The sequence below is a fragment of the Eschrichtius robustus genome, chromosome 19 (assembly GCF_028021215.1).
Source record: "Eschrichtius robustus isolate mEscRob2 chromosome 19, mEscRob2.pri, whole genome shotgun sequence".
NCBI classification, from domain to species: domain Eukaryota; kingdom Metazoa; phylum Chordata; class Mammalia; order Artiodactyla; family Eschrichtiidae; genus Eschrichtius; species Eschrichtius robustus.
In genome coordinates, this window is record NC_090842.1 from 63,247,872 (window position 1) to 63,265,615 (window position 17,744).

Here is a 17,744-nt window from a genome sequence, read left to right on the forward strand (position 1 = left end):
TTTTTTATTCCACTATAAACTTTATTTTATTTAGAAAAGCAAAAGACAGCCGTAGGTTATTTCAGAGAGTGCAGCAGAGTGTAAAGACAAATACAAAAGACACCTGGGATACAGCTGGCTGGATTCTGCCTTCTGGACACCGTGGATCTCACTGCAACTGACTAGGTTTGCCTTGGCTTTGGGAGGTTCAGAATCAAGTCCGTGGCCGCCTCTGGCACCCCGGCCACTTCAGCAGGCATCCTGTGGACTAATGTTTTATGCTGGTTTCATCTCTGTTCATCTGTTTGACAAGTGTGACAGGAATTGTGCCGAGGACACAAGGGGAACAAGGAACAGTCCCTGCCCACAGGGGCTCACGACCTAACGGCGAGGCAGAGAAATAAACAGTCGGCACAATACAGTGTGACGAGTGTAACCAAAGATGTGAGCTCGCAAGCTCAGTGTGGTGTGGGGCCCGCAGGATGCAGGACGGCCACCTGACCCAGCTTCAGGGTGGCTGAGAGGGCTTCCCGGAGGAGGTGGAGCCTGAGATAAGGAGACGAGGACGAGGTGTGTCAGCCAGGCAAGGTGAGACCTCTTTTCTCAACACCTCATTCAAGTCCCTCATCGGACCTATCTTTCCTCCTTCGAAATTCTATGTCCCGCTGTCCGTTCCATTCACAAGCCACTGCTCTCTACTGGTTACACTTATACCCGGCCGCTGGCTCCTTGAGGATGGAGGTTCTTCGACTGTAGTCTTTTCTCCCTGCACCTGTGACTGTGTGTTGGACAGAGTGGCCGCGTGGCACCCCGGCTGGGAGACAGGTGGTTCTCAGGCGGCTCAGCGCTTCTCCAGCTCTTGGAGGCGGGTGGTTGTAGTAGATGGAGAGAGTCTAGGGACACACAGGCGATACACACAGAAACCACACCTGCGAGGCTGCTGCCTGGACCGGAGCGCTGAGAATCCTTTCTATTCGCTAAGGTGGAAGGTCAAACTGCAGAACAGTTCTCTCAACAGCACGACTGTTAGAAAGAAAGAAACAAACACGTATTTCATTGCAACCCCCAACGGGACAGACTGCACGTCCCCAGCCCCGCTGCGCACCCTCGGGCAGCCGGCTCAGTCGAAGGTGATGCGGAAGCTGCGCTCCTGCTCCTTGCGGCGGCCCTCGCACACCTTGGTCACCTCCTCCACCTTCCTCTGCAGCAGGGCCGAGTTCTGGTCGATCCACTGCAGCGAGTCCATGTGCGCGTTGAGGATCTTGCAGATCTGCTGCAGCGGGTCGCTGGTGTCGGCGGGGCCCCCCGACGTGTTCAGGTGCTCGATGATGTCCTTGAGGTCCTGGGCCATGCGCTTCAGCTGTGCGTCGATGTTCTCGGCCAGCTTGTAGGTCTTCTCTCGCTCCTCGTCGGCGTGCTGCAGGTACACCGTCCCGCTCTGCTCCTTGACCGACTCCTCCAGCGGGCTCAGCAGGTCCTCCAGCTCCTTCTGCTGAGACAGGATGAAGTCGAGCTCCTGGTCCAGCCTCTTCTGGTCCAGCTTCACCTTCTCGACCTCGCGGTGGAGGGTGGTGATCTTCTCCCCGTTCTCGATCAGCGTGCGGTCCCAGGCGTTGACCTGCGTGGCCTGCTGTAAGAAGTGCCGTTCCTGGTCCTCCAGCTCCAGGCTCCACTTGTTGATCAGGCTCTCCAGCTGGGCGTAGGTCATCGCGGGGCTGGCGGACACCCCGGTGGCTGCGCTGGGGCCGGCTGGGGCGGTCCCGGAGGCCGCTGTGTTGCTGGGGATCCCAGCTGGAGCCAGTGGTTTTATATTCAAGGAGAAGCCGGTGGCGGCAGTGGTGGCGGTGGTGGTCGTCGCCGTGGAGGCGGTGGAAGCTGCTGCAGGCGCCTTCAGGCTGAAGCCCAACGTCCCCACTCCGGGCGTCCCCGCCGTGGTGGCTGGGGCACAAAGGGAGAGCCCGGTGGCAGCAGACGAAGTTGGAGCGGTTGCCAGTGAGGCAAAGAGCGAGGGCCCAGCACTGGTGGTAGAGGCGGCGGGTGCGGAAGCAGCCGGCTGTGTGGCCCCTGCCCCAGTGGCCGCTGGCGTGGCCGGCGTGAAGGGCAGCCCGGTGAGGGCCGTGGGCTGGGCCGAACTCCCCATGGAGCCAATGTTGAAGCCGGAGGTCCCGGTCTGGGACGTGCTTCCACCCGTGAACAAGAAGCCCCCAGGTGTGGTGGACGGGGCAGCAGACGTGGTGGTGGAGCCAAACACAAAGCCGGTGGGCGCCGTGCCCTGGGCTGACGTGACGGCGCTCGAGATGGCATTGGTGAGGGTGCTGCCGCCGAGCCCAAAGCCGCTGGGCTGCGTCGTGGCCGGGGTGGCAGCCGCGCCGCTCAAGTTTAGCTTTGGGCTGTTGATCCCTAAGGAAAATCCGGTTGCTGCTGCTGTAGGAGTTGTGGTTCCAAAACTGAATCCTGGGGTCTGTGTTGCCGGAGCCTGGGTGGTGAGTGAGAACAGGCTGGTGGAAGGGGTGCTCGCGGCTGGCTGGGAGGGAGTCCCAAAATTAAACCCGCCGGTGCCAGACGTGGAGAAGGAAAACCCCGTGGCAGGCGTGGTTGTTGCTGTCTTTGCGGCGCCAAAGGTGAACCCGCCTGTGGGGGCTCCAGTGCCTCCAAAATTAAACCCGCTCATGGCTCCAGACTCTTGTGGCAGCAGCTACTCCGGCTCCCAAAGCAAATCCACCGGTGTCTGCAACCTTGGAGAGATTTTTTAAAGCAGAGGAAGTGACATGATCAGATGGCGGTTTTGGAAAGGCAACCTCGGCGGCACGACAGAGCCGTCTGCAGGGTGGCAGGACTCGATAATTCTGATTAAACAGCCACCCTTCCTCTTCTCAACGTGTAGCCTAACCGGGCCCTGCTGAACTAGGAAAGAAGGACCGGGGTGCACAGCCCGTCCCGGGGGTCAGGCACTAGGAGCTGGAGGTGCCTGGGCCGCTCATGGCCACAGCCAGCACCAGTGGGAGCCCTGCTGCCAAGGAGGGGAAGGCCGAAGAGCGGGCGCCTGAACCGACCTCAGCCCCTGAGGAGGAGGTCGGATTCGAGGCGCTTCTGGCGAGCGGGGCTAGAGGCACACAAGCACCTTTGGGACCTGCTCCGCAGGCCTCCCTGCTGACTGCAAGTGGGTGGGGGTAGGCTGATTCGGCACAGTGCCACCCCACGTGCCCTTCTGGACCTCACAGAGAGACGGGCCCCGGGAAGCTGAGCCGTACGCCAGGGCCTTGGGTGCCAAAGGCCCCCTCTGCGCACACCCCACACCATTTAGGAGGATGGAGGGAATGTTGGCGCAGTCCCTCGCCCTCCTTCTAACTCAGGGGTGGGCATGAGACCCGAGTGCTCAATCAGAGCGCTTGGCACCCCCGGCCGCAGAGACTGGTTCAAGGGGACATGGAGACGCGAGTCGGCCAAGAGATCTCCCCCGGGTTTCTCTCCAGGTGCTACAGAGGGGCCTCCTCCACCTGCAGGTGCAGGGCACAGAGGATGAGCACCGGGAGATGATGAGTTGCCACCAGAGAGCGCACAGGAGAGAGGGCGGGGGAGAGAGCGCGAGAGCCCCAGGAAATCCAGTCCTGCTCACCTGCCCCACTCCGTCCTCCTCAGAAGCGCCATGAGCCAGCATGCTCCTGTTCAGTTTAAGCTGACTGAGTTCCGTAATTTCCAACTGAAAAAGCCCTGAGCAGAGCCGCCTGTTAGCTGGAAAGTCAAAGGTGACTCGGAGAGGAAAAGGTCAGTGGGCGTGAGTGATCACACGCTGAGCACCAACCCTCAGGCGGGCTGCTCACGGACACGATCTCTCACTACTGTCTGGCGGCAGGGGTTACGTCCCCACGTCCAAGATGAGGAAACTGGGCTCAGAGGGCTGTGGTGACCTACGAGGAGCTGACCCCAGGCCATGGGCCTGTTCCACGAAGCTCCTCGCCCAGCGCGGGCACCAGATGACAGGGCGTTTCCCTGCACCGAACTAGGGGATCAATTAGGTATCAAATATAAGGGAAGATCTGCATTATACCCACTGACACGGCCTCTAACTATATTCAAGAAATGCAGGAAATGACAACAAAGGGAAGCAGAATGCAAATTTACTAGTTCAGTGTGATCTTAGCTGTGGAAAAACAGAACTACTCTGAACAAAGAGGGTTGGAAAGAAATACACTGACGTGTGACTGGGGGCTGTCTTTGGCTGGTGGGACTACAGGTGGATGGTCTCCTTGCTAATTTGCAGTAGCTTCCAAATGTTCATTCCATCTGTATAATAGACACATAATTGATAAGCTTGGTTTTTGAAAGAGACCTTCGTATTACAGGGTGTAAATATACTCTGAAGAACCAGGGAACCTGTGTAGCCAGATTCTAGAATCACAGTTCGAGCGGGACAGATGGGGAGACTGAATTAAACAAACCTCCCCTAGGCTGGTGCTCAATCACACCTTGTCTTGCCCCAAAGGTGCCTTGGGTGTGGGGAGGGGCTGGACACCACAGGCTGGGCTCAAGGAAGCAGGGGAGCCGGCATGTGTAAACACCACCATGCCAGGTCAGGACCAAAGATGTGGTCCTCTAGAGACACCCATGTCGGACTTCCCTGGTGGCACAGTGGTTAAGAATCCGCCTGCCAATGCAGGGAACACGAGTTCAAGCCCCGGTCTGGGAAGATCCCACATGCCACGGAGCAACTAAGCCCGTGCGCCACAACTACTGAGCCTGCACTCTAGAGTCCGCGAGCCACAACTACTGAGCCCATGTGCCACAACTACTGAAGCTCGCGCACCTAGAGCCCGTGCTCCGCAACAAGAGAAGCCACTGCAATGAGAAGCCCGCGCACTGCAACGAAGAAGTAGCCCCCCGCTCACTGCAACCAGAGAAAGCCTGCGCGCAGCAACGAAGACCCAACGCAGCCAAAAACAAATAAATAAATAAATTTATATATAATAGGGGGCTTCCCTGGTGGCGCAGTGGTTGAGAATCTGCCTGCCAATGCAGCGGACACGGGTTCGAGCCCTGTCTGGGAAGATCCCACATGCCGCGGAGCGACTAGGCCCGTGAGCCACAACTACTGAGCCTGCGCGTCTGGAGCCTGTGCTCCGCAACAAGAGAGGCCGCGATAGTGAGAGGCCCTCACACCACGATGAAGAGTGGCCCCCACTTGCCGCAACTAGAGAAAGCCCTCGCATAGAAGCGAAGACCCAACACAGCCATAAATTAAAAAAAAAAAAAAAATTTAATATATAACAAAAAACAAAGACACCCATGTCCTACTCCCTGGAACCCGGGAATATACTACCGTATGCGGCAGAAGGAATTTTCTGATGTGATTAAATTAAGGATCTTGAAACGGGGAGATAATCCTGGGTTAAACAGTGGGCCCTAAATGTCACCATGAGTGTCCTTATAAAATGGAGGCAGAGAAAGATTTGACTAGAGAAGAGACCACCTGAAGATGGAAGCAGAGACTGGAGTAACGCATTTTTAACTTGGAGATAGAGGAAGGTGCCATAAGCCAAGGAATGCAGGTGGCCTTTAGAAGCTGGAAAAGGCAAGGAAATGGAATCTCCCCTGGAGTCTCCAGTAGGAACCAGCTCTCCTTGGTTTCAGCCCAGTGAGAATGATTTTGGACTCTGATCTCCGTAAATACAGAGAATAAACGTGCATTGTTTTAAGGTGCTAGTAAGTTTGTGATAATTTGTGAGAACAGCCATAGGACACGAATACAGTTGGGGAGTAGAAAGTGTCTGACGGATACGAAGGGGGACCCCGTGACTCCCTAGGGCTCCCTGAGACTCAGCTCCCTCATCAGGAAAGTGGGAGTGGCCCCTACGACACTGAAGCATGGCTGAGTCGGGAGGGAGCTGGGTATGGTGTTGATGACCTCGGTCGCTGCGCACAGGCACGCACTGCACTGTCACTCTGGGGCGAGCCTCTGGAAGCTGGTGAGGAAGGAAGGGAGGCCGGGGGTGGGTGGGGGGGGTGGTGGAGGTGGGCGTGAATCCAGCTGTGAAGTGCTCAGGAAAAAGACCTGGAGGTTGTGGCTGACCTCAAGTTTAACACGAACTCACGGTCAGCTGCCACTCTTCAGCGGGCCTCAGGCTGCATGACCCATTCCAGCGTCGAAATGAGCATGGTTCTGGGGCAGCCGACCCCGGCCCCGACAGCACTGTGCCACGTACCCCCTCCTCAGCCAACTTCACACCTGTGCTACGAGGAGGTCGGGACGATGGCCCCAGCGCACAGATTGGGGAGGAGAGGCTCGGACGGAAGTAGCCTGCAATTCCACCCCACGGTGGGCCCTAGAGCCCCGCCCCTGCACTGAAAAGCCCTCTGCATTTCTACTTCATCAAATGCGCACCCCCCGCCATCCCGGTTACAGGGCAAGCAGCCCTGCTTTGGGGGCATGGCCGCTATTCTGCACCCCAGCTTCCACCCCACACCCTCATGTGCTTCTTTTCCTTTCATTTAAAAGCAGCTGCAAGACGGCTCCCTGCTTTCAGGCACGAAGCTGGTCTCTAAGCCTGAAGAAGAGACCCGGGCTGGAACTCTGCTCCCGCCACTACTAGCTGTGGGTCCCAGCGCAGGTTGCTCCTGAACCGCTCTGTGCCTCAGCTTTCCCACCTGTAATGAGGATACTCCCCTCACACGCTGAAGAATAAACAAGGTCATGACTTAGGGGCCGCGTGCCTGGCCCAGAGAAGGCATCCGCCAGTCCTGTCTCCTCTTCCCTCTGCCTACGTAGCTGCCCCTCCACCTTCCACCGCAGACCCCTGGTTTTGTTCGGTCTCCTCCACACAGCCATGTGCTTCTGGGGAGAGGCGCCCGGGGCCGCCCGCCCTGAGCCAGCAGACCTCAACTGGCTTCCTCCGACCCACCACCTCCTGGGACATACACTCAAAATGTAAGCTGATCAGACCACCAACACCAGTCTCTCTCCAGGGGCGGGATCATGACCTTGGCCTTTTTACAAAGCTCTTCTGGGGGCTTCCGAGAAAGGCCTCTCACTCTCGCCACCGCAAGTGCCTAAGCCTCCGGGACCACCGGCGCCCGGCCCTGCACCAGTTCCCTTCTTGCTCAGAGACGCCCACACCCCCCGGCTCACTGCAGAGCCACCTCGAGCTGGGTCTGCTGCCAGCAGCCAGGAGCATCCGAACTGCTACACCCACGTGCCTCAGTTCTCAAGACCTCACTCGAGAGAGCTTCTGCTATTTATAAGCTGCAGCTAAAATTTTTCAGAAAAGCATTTATAGAAAGCTCTTTGCTTTTTATACCACAAGAAAAACAATCTCCCGTGGGGCCTTGTCTGGTTTGACGGTTCTCTATTTATTAAACGCCTCATCTGTTTCCAACACCTCGGATGCCAGGGACCTACTGAGAGTGGTGAACACATACTGATCCAGCCCACCCTGTGTGTTACGGCTCACTTATTCCTGAAAGCAAGTCCATTTGACGAATGGGGAGAGTGAGGCCCAGGAAGATGACCTAAACCCTGAAGGCAGCCAGAGACGCAGCAAACGTCGGTTTCAGTACCAGGGCTGCAGGCAGGGGCAAGGCTGGGTCACAGGTAGTGGGAGCAGATGCCTGAGCTGAGCGCTGAAGGACGAGGGGTCAGCCCGGAGACAGGGAGGAGGGCCCGGGTGGAGGCAAGAGAGAGGCTGACCAGCGGGTGTGGCTCTGGGGCCAGAGTGCGCTGTCGGCATGGGCTGGAGGGAGAACGGCATGGGCTGGAGGGAGAACGTGCACAGGGCAGGGCTGAACCCTGCACATTCCAAAGAGAGGGCTGGCCCTTGCCCGGCTCTGGGGAGGGAACCTCCAAGCCCTTGGACCATCCTGCCTGACAGAGTCTCTCTAAGGTGGGCCTAGGGCCACACGGCATCAGCTTGCCCCGTGAGGGGGCTAGAGACTGCATAACGAAGGTGACAAGGTGCCTGCGTGACTGTAGCTAAAACCACCCCGGACAGCAAGGCTTCTCTGGTGGGCAATGTCCCGCGTGTGCTCACATTGCTGCTGGAGGATTAGCCCTGTCTGTGTCACTCCCCTGGGAGAAGACAACTGGAAGCTTCCACCTGGTCTCTCCCGGACTCTGCCCCGAATACCTTTTCCCCTTGCTGATTTTAACCTGTTTTGGTTTTGCTGTAATAAACCATAACTGTAACAGCTTTGCTGAGTTGTGATCTGTCCTTCCAGCAAATCACAGAAGCTGAGGGTGGTCTTGGGGACCCGTGACCACATTCATGTATGGTGCCACGTGATGTGATGGGAGAAGCTGGCAGAGCCACCGATGTCACGATAATGGCCAGGCTTTATCCTGAGGGAGCCACAGAGGGACTTTAAGGCGGGGGGAGGGGGGGACTAACATGGTGGGGGATGGACTTGAGCAGTAGAGGCTGGAGGTGGGGCAGCTGGGAGGAGGCTGGGGGACGGTCTAGGCCAAGAGCCCAAGGCCTGAGCCAGGACCCTGTGGATGGAGAAGAGAGAATCCCAGGTTGGGACATGTATATATCTGCACCAAAATGAGACAAAGTGATAGTTCTGCAGGGTCTGTCCCAGTTAACAAAGCCACCGACGACCAGAACTTTAGGAGTTCCTCATAAAACATGGCTGAACAAATACACACTATTGTGAGCTGTGAAAACAAGAGAAGGAAAAAAGCCCTCTGCCCTCTGTGAGGGCTTTTCTACTTTTACCAAAGGGGTGAGCTTTCCTAAAAGAGAAGCTGATGCTGCTTGAGGGCAAGCGGGGAGGTACAAACACTGGAGAAGTGGTGCCTTTTCCTGGGAAGAGGGGAGGGTGTGCCCGGGCCAGGTGCTTGGAACTGGGCAGCTGCGGCTGGGGTAGCTGGTCCACGTAGGACCCAGGCCCCGAGTGAGAAGTGGCTGCCTTGAGGTCACTGAGGGTGTTACTGGCAGAGCCACCAGCCCCGCATTTGCCCTCATTTTCCAAACCACATCCGGCCACCTGCATGGCCCTGGGGCGTCTGGGATTCCCACCTACAGACACAACTCACCCCCAGCTTCGAGGACCAGGGTTCTCTGCCATCACCTCCACCTTCGCTCAGGTCCACTAACCTTTAGTTCTTCTGCCTCTCCAAACCCGAACTTCATCTACTTTATTCACTCTAGCATTTACTCAGTCCTACCCTGTGTACAGTGACGACAACACAGAGAGGAAAAATGGTCCGTCCCCCGAGGGGGGAGTCACAGAGAGCACACAAATTCTTTGCAGTACAACAGTCGTTCATACAACAGGTATTGTTGATCACCTGCTATGTACAGACCCTATTCAAGGCTCCGAAAATATGGCTGTAGATGAGACAGAGGAGTCTCTGCTCTCGTGGAGCTACATTCCAGCGGGGGAGACAAACAGGAAAACAAGACACAACAGAGAAATTACATGGCGTGTTAGAAGAGGATCAGTGTCACGGAGAAAAGACCAAGTGGGGCAAGGGAAGGGGAAGAGGGGGCCCGGCGCAGGGGTGAGGGGTTTAACAGAGGCGGCCAGAGGGAAGAGCATCTGAGACCAGAGGGAGGAGCCAGAACAAAGTCCTGGGGTGGGACCAAGACAGCAGGAGGCCAGTGTGGCTGGAGGGCAGGCAGGCAGGCGGCACTGTTACTGAGCCCTGGGCTCTCCTTTCCCTCCCTCCCTACCCCAGCCCCTTTTCTTAGACACCAGGAACAGGGGTGTTTGGGAATGAATATGGGGGGACCTCAGCCTTGGACCAAGAGGAAAAGAAAGATTAAGAAGGGTATGGGGGAGGGGTTGTGTGTGGTGGACAGAATAACAGCCCTGAGACATGTCCACACCCTAATCCCAGAACCTGTGAATACGTGACCTCACATGGCAAAAAGGGACTTCACAGATGTGATTAAGGATCCTGAGATGGGGAAATGATCCTGAATTATCTGCGTGGGCTTTCAATGTAATCACGAGGGTTCTTAGTGGAATCAGGAGGCAGAAGAGGACAGCCAGAGGGACCGTGACCGTGGAAGAACGTTCCGAGAGCTGCTACATTGCTGCTCTGAAGACAGAGGAAGGGGCCATGAGCCAAGGAAAGCAGGTGGCCTCTAGGAGCTGGAAAAGGCAAAACCCAGGGTCTCCCCCAGTGTCCAGAAGAAACACAGCCCTGTGCACCCATTTCAGACTTCTGACCTCCAGAACTGTAAGAGGAAATATTTGTGTTGTCTTAAACCGCTAAGTTCGTGGTAACCTGTTACAACAGCAATAGGAAACTAATACAGGGGTGGGGGACAAATAAAGAACAGGGCGGAACTCAATAAAGAGAAATGGATGGAAAACACATCCTGGAGTTGGGGTTGAGAAAGGGGCAGGAGGGAGGGGCGACGGGGCCAGGGCAGGCCTGCCTCTGTGCGTCAGGGCCGAGGACACAGGGGTGTTGCGATCGCGGGACCCTAGCAGCTGCGGAGCTAGTGGGGAAAGAACAGCTGTGATCCTGAAAAATCCAGACATCCCCGGCCACTGGGGCGACCTCATCGGCGCGTGGATGTGACACCCAGCAACGACAGGCCACGTATGACGGAGGGGAGGGCCAGGGTGGCCTGGGAGCACCAAGGAGGGCTTGCGGTTGTGACGGTGTCAGCCCCACAGGGCAGGATTTCCCTCTGTTTTGTTTATGGCTGTACCCCCAGCACGTAGAGCAGTGCCTGGCATGCAGCAGTCACCCAATAAATAATTGTGACTGACCGACGGCCTGAGAACTGATACTAACTACATTTACTGAGTGCCACCTATGTAAGCGGTACCCGGCCAGGAGCACTAGGGAGCAAGCAGCACGCTGAACCCTTCCTGGATGGGAAAGAAGCTCAGAGAGGTGATGTCACTTCTTCAAGGTCACACAGCGGCGAACAGTAGTCCCAAGAAGGGAATCGAGCTCCTTCTGGGGCAGGGGAGGGGGAGATGTCAGAATTAAGTCTTAATGGAGGAGTGGGGTGCTCTGGGCGGACACGCGGCTGAGCAGCCGAGGGAGTGACACAGCTCCAGGGCAGCTTCTGCACAGCTACGGCCGGAGCAGCAGGCTGAGGGGGAGTGGGGTCGAGGGCCGGGTCACAGAAGCAGACTGGCAGCCAGTCCACACACCGGACACAAAGCCGGGACCCCGCTTCCCTCCCAGCCCCACCGCAGCCCGTCACCTCCTCACCTCAGAAGTGACTCTCCCACCACGAGGCTCATCCACCGGGGCAGAGGCAGCTGCCCCACATCCACCCCCTTCCTTCATAACAGAAACTCTCTTTCACTGGGGGCAGCAACGAGTCCAGCCAAAGGACTCCATGTGCCACGGCTCCTTAATGGGGCCCAGGTCTGTCTAGCCCACTGATGGGCCGGGAGGAGGGCAGCAGGCCTGCAGCGGTCATGAGAAGGCCAGCCGTGCACTTCCGTGAGCTCTGCGGACAGAGGACTTTGCCCATCCTCTTCTGCCAGTCGCCCGGCAGGACACAGCCCAGCAACGAGAAGTGGGCGCTGCAGCCTGTCGGCCCGAGCGCCTGCTCCTCCACTCCTAGCCCTGGGATCTTAGTTCTAAGTTCATCCCCCAGGCCTCAGTTTCCTCATCTGAAAAAAGGGGATGACGGCTCCAGAATCATACAGTCTCTGTGAAGATGAAATGGTCTAATCCGTGTCAAGCACTTAGCACCGTGTCTGGTGTATCCTCGGGACCCAGGAAATGTTAAATTAATGCGGTTCTGGGAAGTGACGGGAGCAACCGCTCCTGGCATTCTGCCCACAGCCACCTGGTGGCGCCAACAACGCTGAGCCCAGACAGTGCCCAGGCAGGACAGGAGCTGTCTGTACCAGCTACATTTTCCCTTTGGAATTAGCTATTTATTTAAGACTTGGAGGAAGTGTGGCCACGGGCTCAGAGAGACCAGAGGAGGGGAGAAGACATGGGAGAGACAAGGCAGGAAATCAGAGACTGAGGGAACCGCTGCCCCTGGTCGTCATCAGCCCAGCCCAGCGCTGCTGGGCGCGGCCCTGCCTGGGGAAATGTGATGCCCGTTGAGGCTCAAAGGCCCGGCCCGGCCGGTACCTTTGCTGTGTTAGTGCAGGGACTCCCTGTCCCCTGCCCCCCACCATCATCTCCTCTGGGTTGTCTCACCAACATGTGAGACACTGACTCTTGCTTCTTAAATCTCTCTTGAATCGGATCCCCTACTCTCCCTTGAGTCAAAGAAAACCCCTCTAAACCTCAGGGAACGGATGAGCCCAGAGAGCCTGCCCTTAGAATGGAAATCAACTGATCAGCGACGAGCAGCTTGCCAACCAGACCTTAGACAAGGCAGAGTCTCAGGCTCCAGAGCGGCGAGGAGGCCAGTGTGGCCAGACCAGAGCACGGTGTGAAGCCTCGAGAGAGTTCTGAAGTTCCAGGATCTGATTTACGTTTTGAAAGACTTGCCCAGGTTGCTGGGAGGTGGGGTGGGGCAAGACGCCAGCAGTCGCCTGGCGGGGGCCGGTGGTGACCGGGGCCACTCTGTCTGGCTCTTACACAACCACCCTGCCTGGTGGGCCCGGCCAACCCCAGGCACAGGAAACGGAGCCCCCGAGAGGGGCAGAGAGGCTTTTCTAAGCCAGTCTGCAGCAGGGAAACCTCAGCGCTCCCCTCCATGTAAAGGCCATTTCTCTTCCACAGCACAAGGCTCCCCAGCTGCGAGGGTGGGACAGAGACCAGGCAGATGCAGCTTTCAACTGCCCTCTCACCTCCTTAAGCTGCCTGGGGTTCCGGCCCTAATTTCCTCGGGCCTGTTCCTCCCTGTGGATGGGCACACTGCAGGTTTCTCACCCTCCCAGGTTATCAATATAACGAACTGATGTTAAGCATTAGAGACCTGTCTGGACAAACAGGAGGTGTGTCTGTCTGTCTGCTGTGGGGAGGGGAGGGGATGTGGAAAGCCTCACTGCCTGTCCTGGTCACATGAACTGATCCCTAAATGTCCCTGCATACTAACTGACCAAGAGACACTGTCACATGTGTTCCATTTCCCAACCCACCCAATGACATACTGGTCATTTTTTAAAATGAAAATTAAATTCTTTTTGTGAAGAGATAGTTTGTTCACATGGTTCTATGTTCCAAAGGTATAAGAGGGACTTCCACGGTCTCTGTGATCCTCCCCTGCCCCACACAGCTATCTTTCTTCCCTGCAGACAAGCTTTTAAGTTTCTTTTGCCTCTTTCCAGAGATTTTCTTTCTTTCTTTTTTAAAATAAATAAATAAATAAATTTATTTATTTATTTTTGGCTGTGTTGGGTCTTCATTGCTGCGCGTGGGTTTTCTCTAGTTGCGGTGAGCGGGGGCTACTCTCCGTTGCGGTGCGCGGGCTTCTCATTGCTGTGGCTTCTCTTGTTGCAGAGCAAGGGCTCTAGGTGCACAGGCTCAGTAGTTGTGGCTCCCAGGCTCTGGAGCGCAGGCTCAGTAGCTGTGGCGCATGGACTTAGTAGCTCCGCGGCCTGTGGGATCTTCCCAGACCAGGGCTCGAACCCGTGTCCCCTGCATTGGCAGGCGGATTCTAAACCACTGTGCCACCAGGGAAGTCCCTTTCCAGAGATTTTCAATGCCTTTAAGTAAATGCAGTTTGCACTCTCCCCCGCTGTACACAAAAGGCTGCATATGCCAGGAGCACTATTCTGCACTCTCCTTCTTCACTGACTATACCTTAGAAGTCATGTTAAGCAGGCTTACCATCCTCATTGGATGGAGGAGGAAACGCTCTCACAGGGGAACTGCCTTGCACCCCTCGGCTGTTTGCTCCTCGGGGTTGCCTCCAGCTGGTACCTAAATACTTCTTGGTCTCAGAGGTTCTCAGTCATCCCTCTTCTTCCTTCTTTCACTGGAAAATACTCTCTCTACCCCAAGAAGTCACCTCACGGCTAAAGAGCAATTACATTCTCCTTCTCACTCCTGAGGCCCAAACCTGCACCTGAAGGAGCTCAGGTGGTGGGACAAACAGCAAATTTCCCCATGGGGAAAACGAATCAGGTTAGACGTATGTGGAAAAGTCAGGAAACAACCAGAGGAGTAGATTTTTAAGGAAGATTCTAGAAGCACTCTTAATATAAAATAATAGGACTGGATGAGATCTGAGGATTACTCAGGTACTGGGTCCCTTACCTTTTTTGCCAAGAACTGTTTTGTTTCCTTCTCTTGTACTGAAAGATATTTTTTCCCCCTCTACCTCACCGCATTTTGCGTGTGTGTGTGTGTGTGTGTGTGGCCGTGCTGCATGTGAGATCTTAGTTCTCTGACCAGGGATGGAACCCGTGCCCCCTGCAGTGAAAGCGCAGCAGAGTCTTTACCACTGGACCACCAATGAAGTCCCCCTAACTGCATTTTTAACATTTAAATTTTAACTACACAATCAATACATCAGTCCTCTCTTTAAAATATTGTTTTGGCCACCACCAACAAAGCTAAGCATCCCCTGGTCACTATCCTTGATCCTGGTCCCCACACCCATGAGGTACCCCGCTTAAAAGCCGCTGTGTATCTCTTATCTACGTACTTGTGCGTACATTCATAGCCAGAGGAAATGATTTTATTCATATGTTTTCTCTACTACACAGGGGATCATACTGCATGTGTCACTCCAAAATTTGTAGCGTTTTCAACAGGTTTTCCTCTCCTTCTAGCTGCTGTAAACCAGTCCACAGTGTGACTAGACCACATTTTATTTATCCGTGCCTCTACTGATGGACATTTAGAATGCTCCTGATTTTTTCTTTATTATAAACAATACTGCAACAAGCACGCTCACTCATGCTTTCTCGGGCACAGGCACAGACACTTTTCCAGGGCAGATCCCAGAAGAACTGCTGGCCACAGGTACCTGCATTCTGGTTTTGCTAGGGACAACCAAACTGCCCTCCAACTTGCCTGTATGTGCTTTTATTCTAACTGGCAGTGCCTGAGACAACCATTTCCCTACAACCTGCCAGCACCTGAAATTAGGAAGGTATTGCCAACCTGATGTATGAACTGCATTAAAAAAATAATAATGATAAAAGCACCAACCATTCAGCACCACTGTATGTCGGCATGTGTTGGGTAATTCACAAATATACCTCATTCATTCAGTCAACAAACATCCACTGAGACTTAGGACAGGACAGGCCTTGGGCTGGGCAAACAAAGACAATATGGCATGGCCACCCGTCCTCAAAAACCCAGTGTTATAAATGTGATGAAGGAAAAGCTACCAGAATTGAAAACAGGTAGTCAAACAAAAACCTGTGCACAAACATTCACAGCAGCATTATTCCCAACAGCCAAAAGGTGCCCCCATCTCTAACCACCCTTTGCCTCCATCACTCCACTCCAGCCCCACAGGCCTTCTTGCTGTTCTTCACACACGCCTAAAGCACTCCTGCCTCAGGGTCTTTGCACTTGCTGTTTTCTCTCTGGAACACTCTGATGGCCCCATAGCTCAATCCCTTACCTCCTTCAAGTCTTTGCAAAAATGTCACCTACTCAGCGAGGTCTTCCCCAGCTATCCTTAGGACCCAGCATCATCTGAAATACAATATATTCCATTTACAGACCTCGTTTGTTGTCTGTCTCCCCATTAGAACGACGGCTCCATGAAGGGCAGGATTTTGGTCCGTGATCTCCACTGCTGTACCCCAATGTCTGTGACAGTTGCGGGGCACTCAGCAAATGCTTGTTAACCCAATAAACAGATCCAGGTTGCTTTGTGCCAGGTACTATTCTAAGTGCTTTCCATATACTAATTGGTTTACTTCTCACTGCTTCTACCACAGGGTAGGTGCCATTAGCATCTCCCTTTTAGAGTTAAGTAACGTGCTCAATGTCAACATAAATGTCAAAGTCAGGATATGACAAGGTTCCTGCCCTTAAATAATTCAGAGTTTACTGAGGGTAACAAAGAGATAAATTGTTGGACGACAGGTAGACACTATGAAAGAGCTTTGGTTAGAACCTACTGGAAGCCCAGGGGAGGGGCAAGGACACTGTCCTAGAGAAGGAAGGGATGTTTCAGCCTGTTTTGAAGGATGTGGAGGAGTTAGTCAGGGTGGGAAGGGGTTAGATCAATAGGTCATTCCAGGCAAAAGCTCAGATGGGCAAGGGCTGCCTTGAAGAACAGTGTTAAATGCCCTGTGTGAAAACCACAAGATGCCAAAGAAGATACACAAATGGGTGATAAGCATGGGAAAAGCACTGTTAGCCGTCGGGAAATGCAAATCAAAACCACAATGAGATACCAGTTCACTGGTGCCGCTAGGATGACAATAACAAAAAAGGTGGACAATATCAAGCGTTGGTTAGGATGTGGAGAAACTCGAACCCTCATCGCTAGTGGGAACGTAAGATAGTGCAGCCACTTTGGAAAACAGTACGGCAGTTCCTCAAAAGGTTAAACACAGAGTTATCCTATGATCCAGCAATTCTACTCCTAGGTATCTCCCAAGAGAAATGAAAACATATGTCCATACAAAACTAGTACACACATATTCCGTAACAGCCAAAAAGCAGAAACAACCCAAATGTCCATCAATTGACGAATGGATAAAATGAAATATTATGCAGCTTTAAAAAGGAATAAAGTATCGACATATGCTACAAAACAGATGAACCTAGAAAACTAGACACAAAGGGCCACCTATTATATGATTCCATTCATATGAAATGTCCAGAATAGGCAAATCTACAGAGAGAGAAAGCAGGTTAGTGGTTGCCTAGGGATGGGAGCATGGAGAACGACCACTAAGAGGTACGGGGTTTCTTTCTGGAGTGATAAATATGCTCTAAAATTAGATTGTGGTAATGAGTACACAACTCTGAATGTATAAAAACCACTGAATTTTACACTTTAATAAACGGATGTGAATTACGCTTTTTCTTTTGCAGTATTTCAACAAAGCCATTAAACCAACCAACCAAGCATGGGATGCCAGGGAGGGGCTGAGAAGGCAGGGGCTGGGCAGAGCTGTTTCTAAAGATAGGATCACACTTTCTTGCGGGGATGAGTACAGCTGGTTGAGAATGGGTCGGGGAGGAGACTGTAGTTGAAATGCTCCAGTCAGCTGAGGCCAACAAGGGGCTCCAGTGGAAACGCAGCTTGGCACAGATACACCACAGATACAAGACTCAGTGAGGGGCTGAAGCACCAGGGCCAAGGGACTTTAAGAGCACCACGGGTGGACACGTGTTCTGTAGACAGAACCACACCACCTGTGCTCCCTCCCCAGCCTCTCTCTTGTAATCAACACCAGTGTCCCAGGGGAGAGGCAGTGATGTCAGTGGGGGAGGGAGGCAAAGGTCCAGGTTGTGGCAGAGGCAGTTGCCATGGAGATGGCTTCTCTGGGAACCAGGTGAAAACCACCAGAGGTGGGGGGCAGGGTGGCTTTGACTCTTGAGATTAGAACCAATCACAGCCCCTACCTATCCCTGGGTATCCACCACCGCACTAACACTTCTGGACATTTATTATGTGCCGTGCCCTGTTTGTAGTGCTTTACCTGTACTGACTACAACCCAAAGAGGCAGGAACTACCAGCGTTCCCATTTTACAGATGAGCAAACTGAAGTCAAGCGAACTTCAGTAACCTGCCCAAAGTCGCCCAGGTGGTTGGACTGACCGAGGCTGTCTGGCCCCAGAGCTAAGCTGGGGCATCAGGAGCCCCTCCAGTGTGACCCTTTTCACCACTACGCCCCCCCATCGCGTGCCATGTCCAGCACCCCCTTCCTGTTCCCTAATGACATCCCAGGCCATCTCTGT

The 17,744-nt window shown here is 54.3% G+C and overlaps 2 protein-coding genes across 3 annotated transcripts in view; both read right to left on the reverse strand.

Annotated features, from left to right (window-relative positions):
• IL4I1 (interleukin 4 induced 1) overlaps positions 1-17,744 on the reverse strand; it is a 39,206-nt gene that overhangs the window by 13,670 nt on the left and 7,792 nt on the right. The window lies entirely within an intron of this gene.
• The window catches only part of NUP62 (nucleoporin 62), a 25,586-nt gene continuing 7,842 nt past the window's right edge, over positions 1-17,744 (reverse strand). For both annotated transcript variants that reach the window (XM_068527692.1, XM_068527693.1), the window contains exon 2: positions 1-2,714. In XM_068527692.1, the coding sequence (XP_068383793.1) occupies positions 1,100-2,650 (1,551 nt within the window). In that variant the 5' untranslated portion in view covers positions 2,651-2,714 and the 3' untranslated portion in view covers positions 1-1,099. The remainder of the gene's footprint in view (positions 2,715-17,744) is intronic.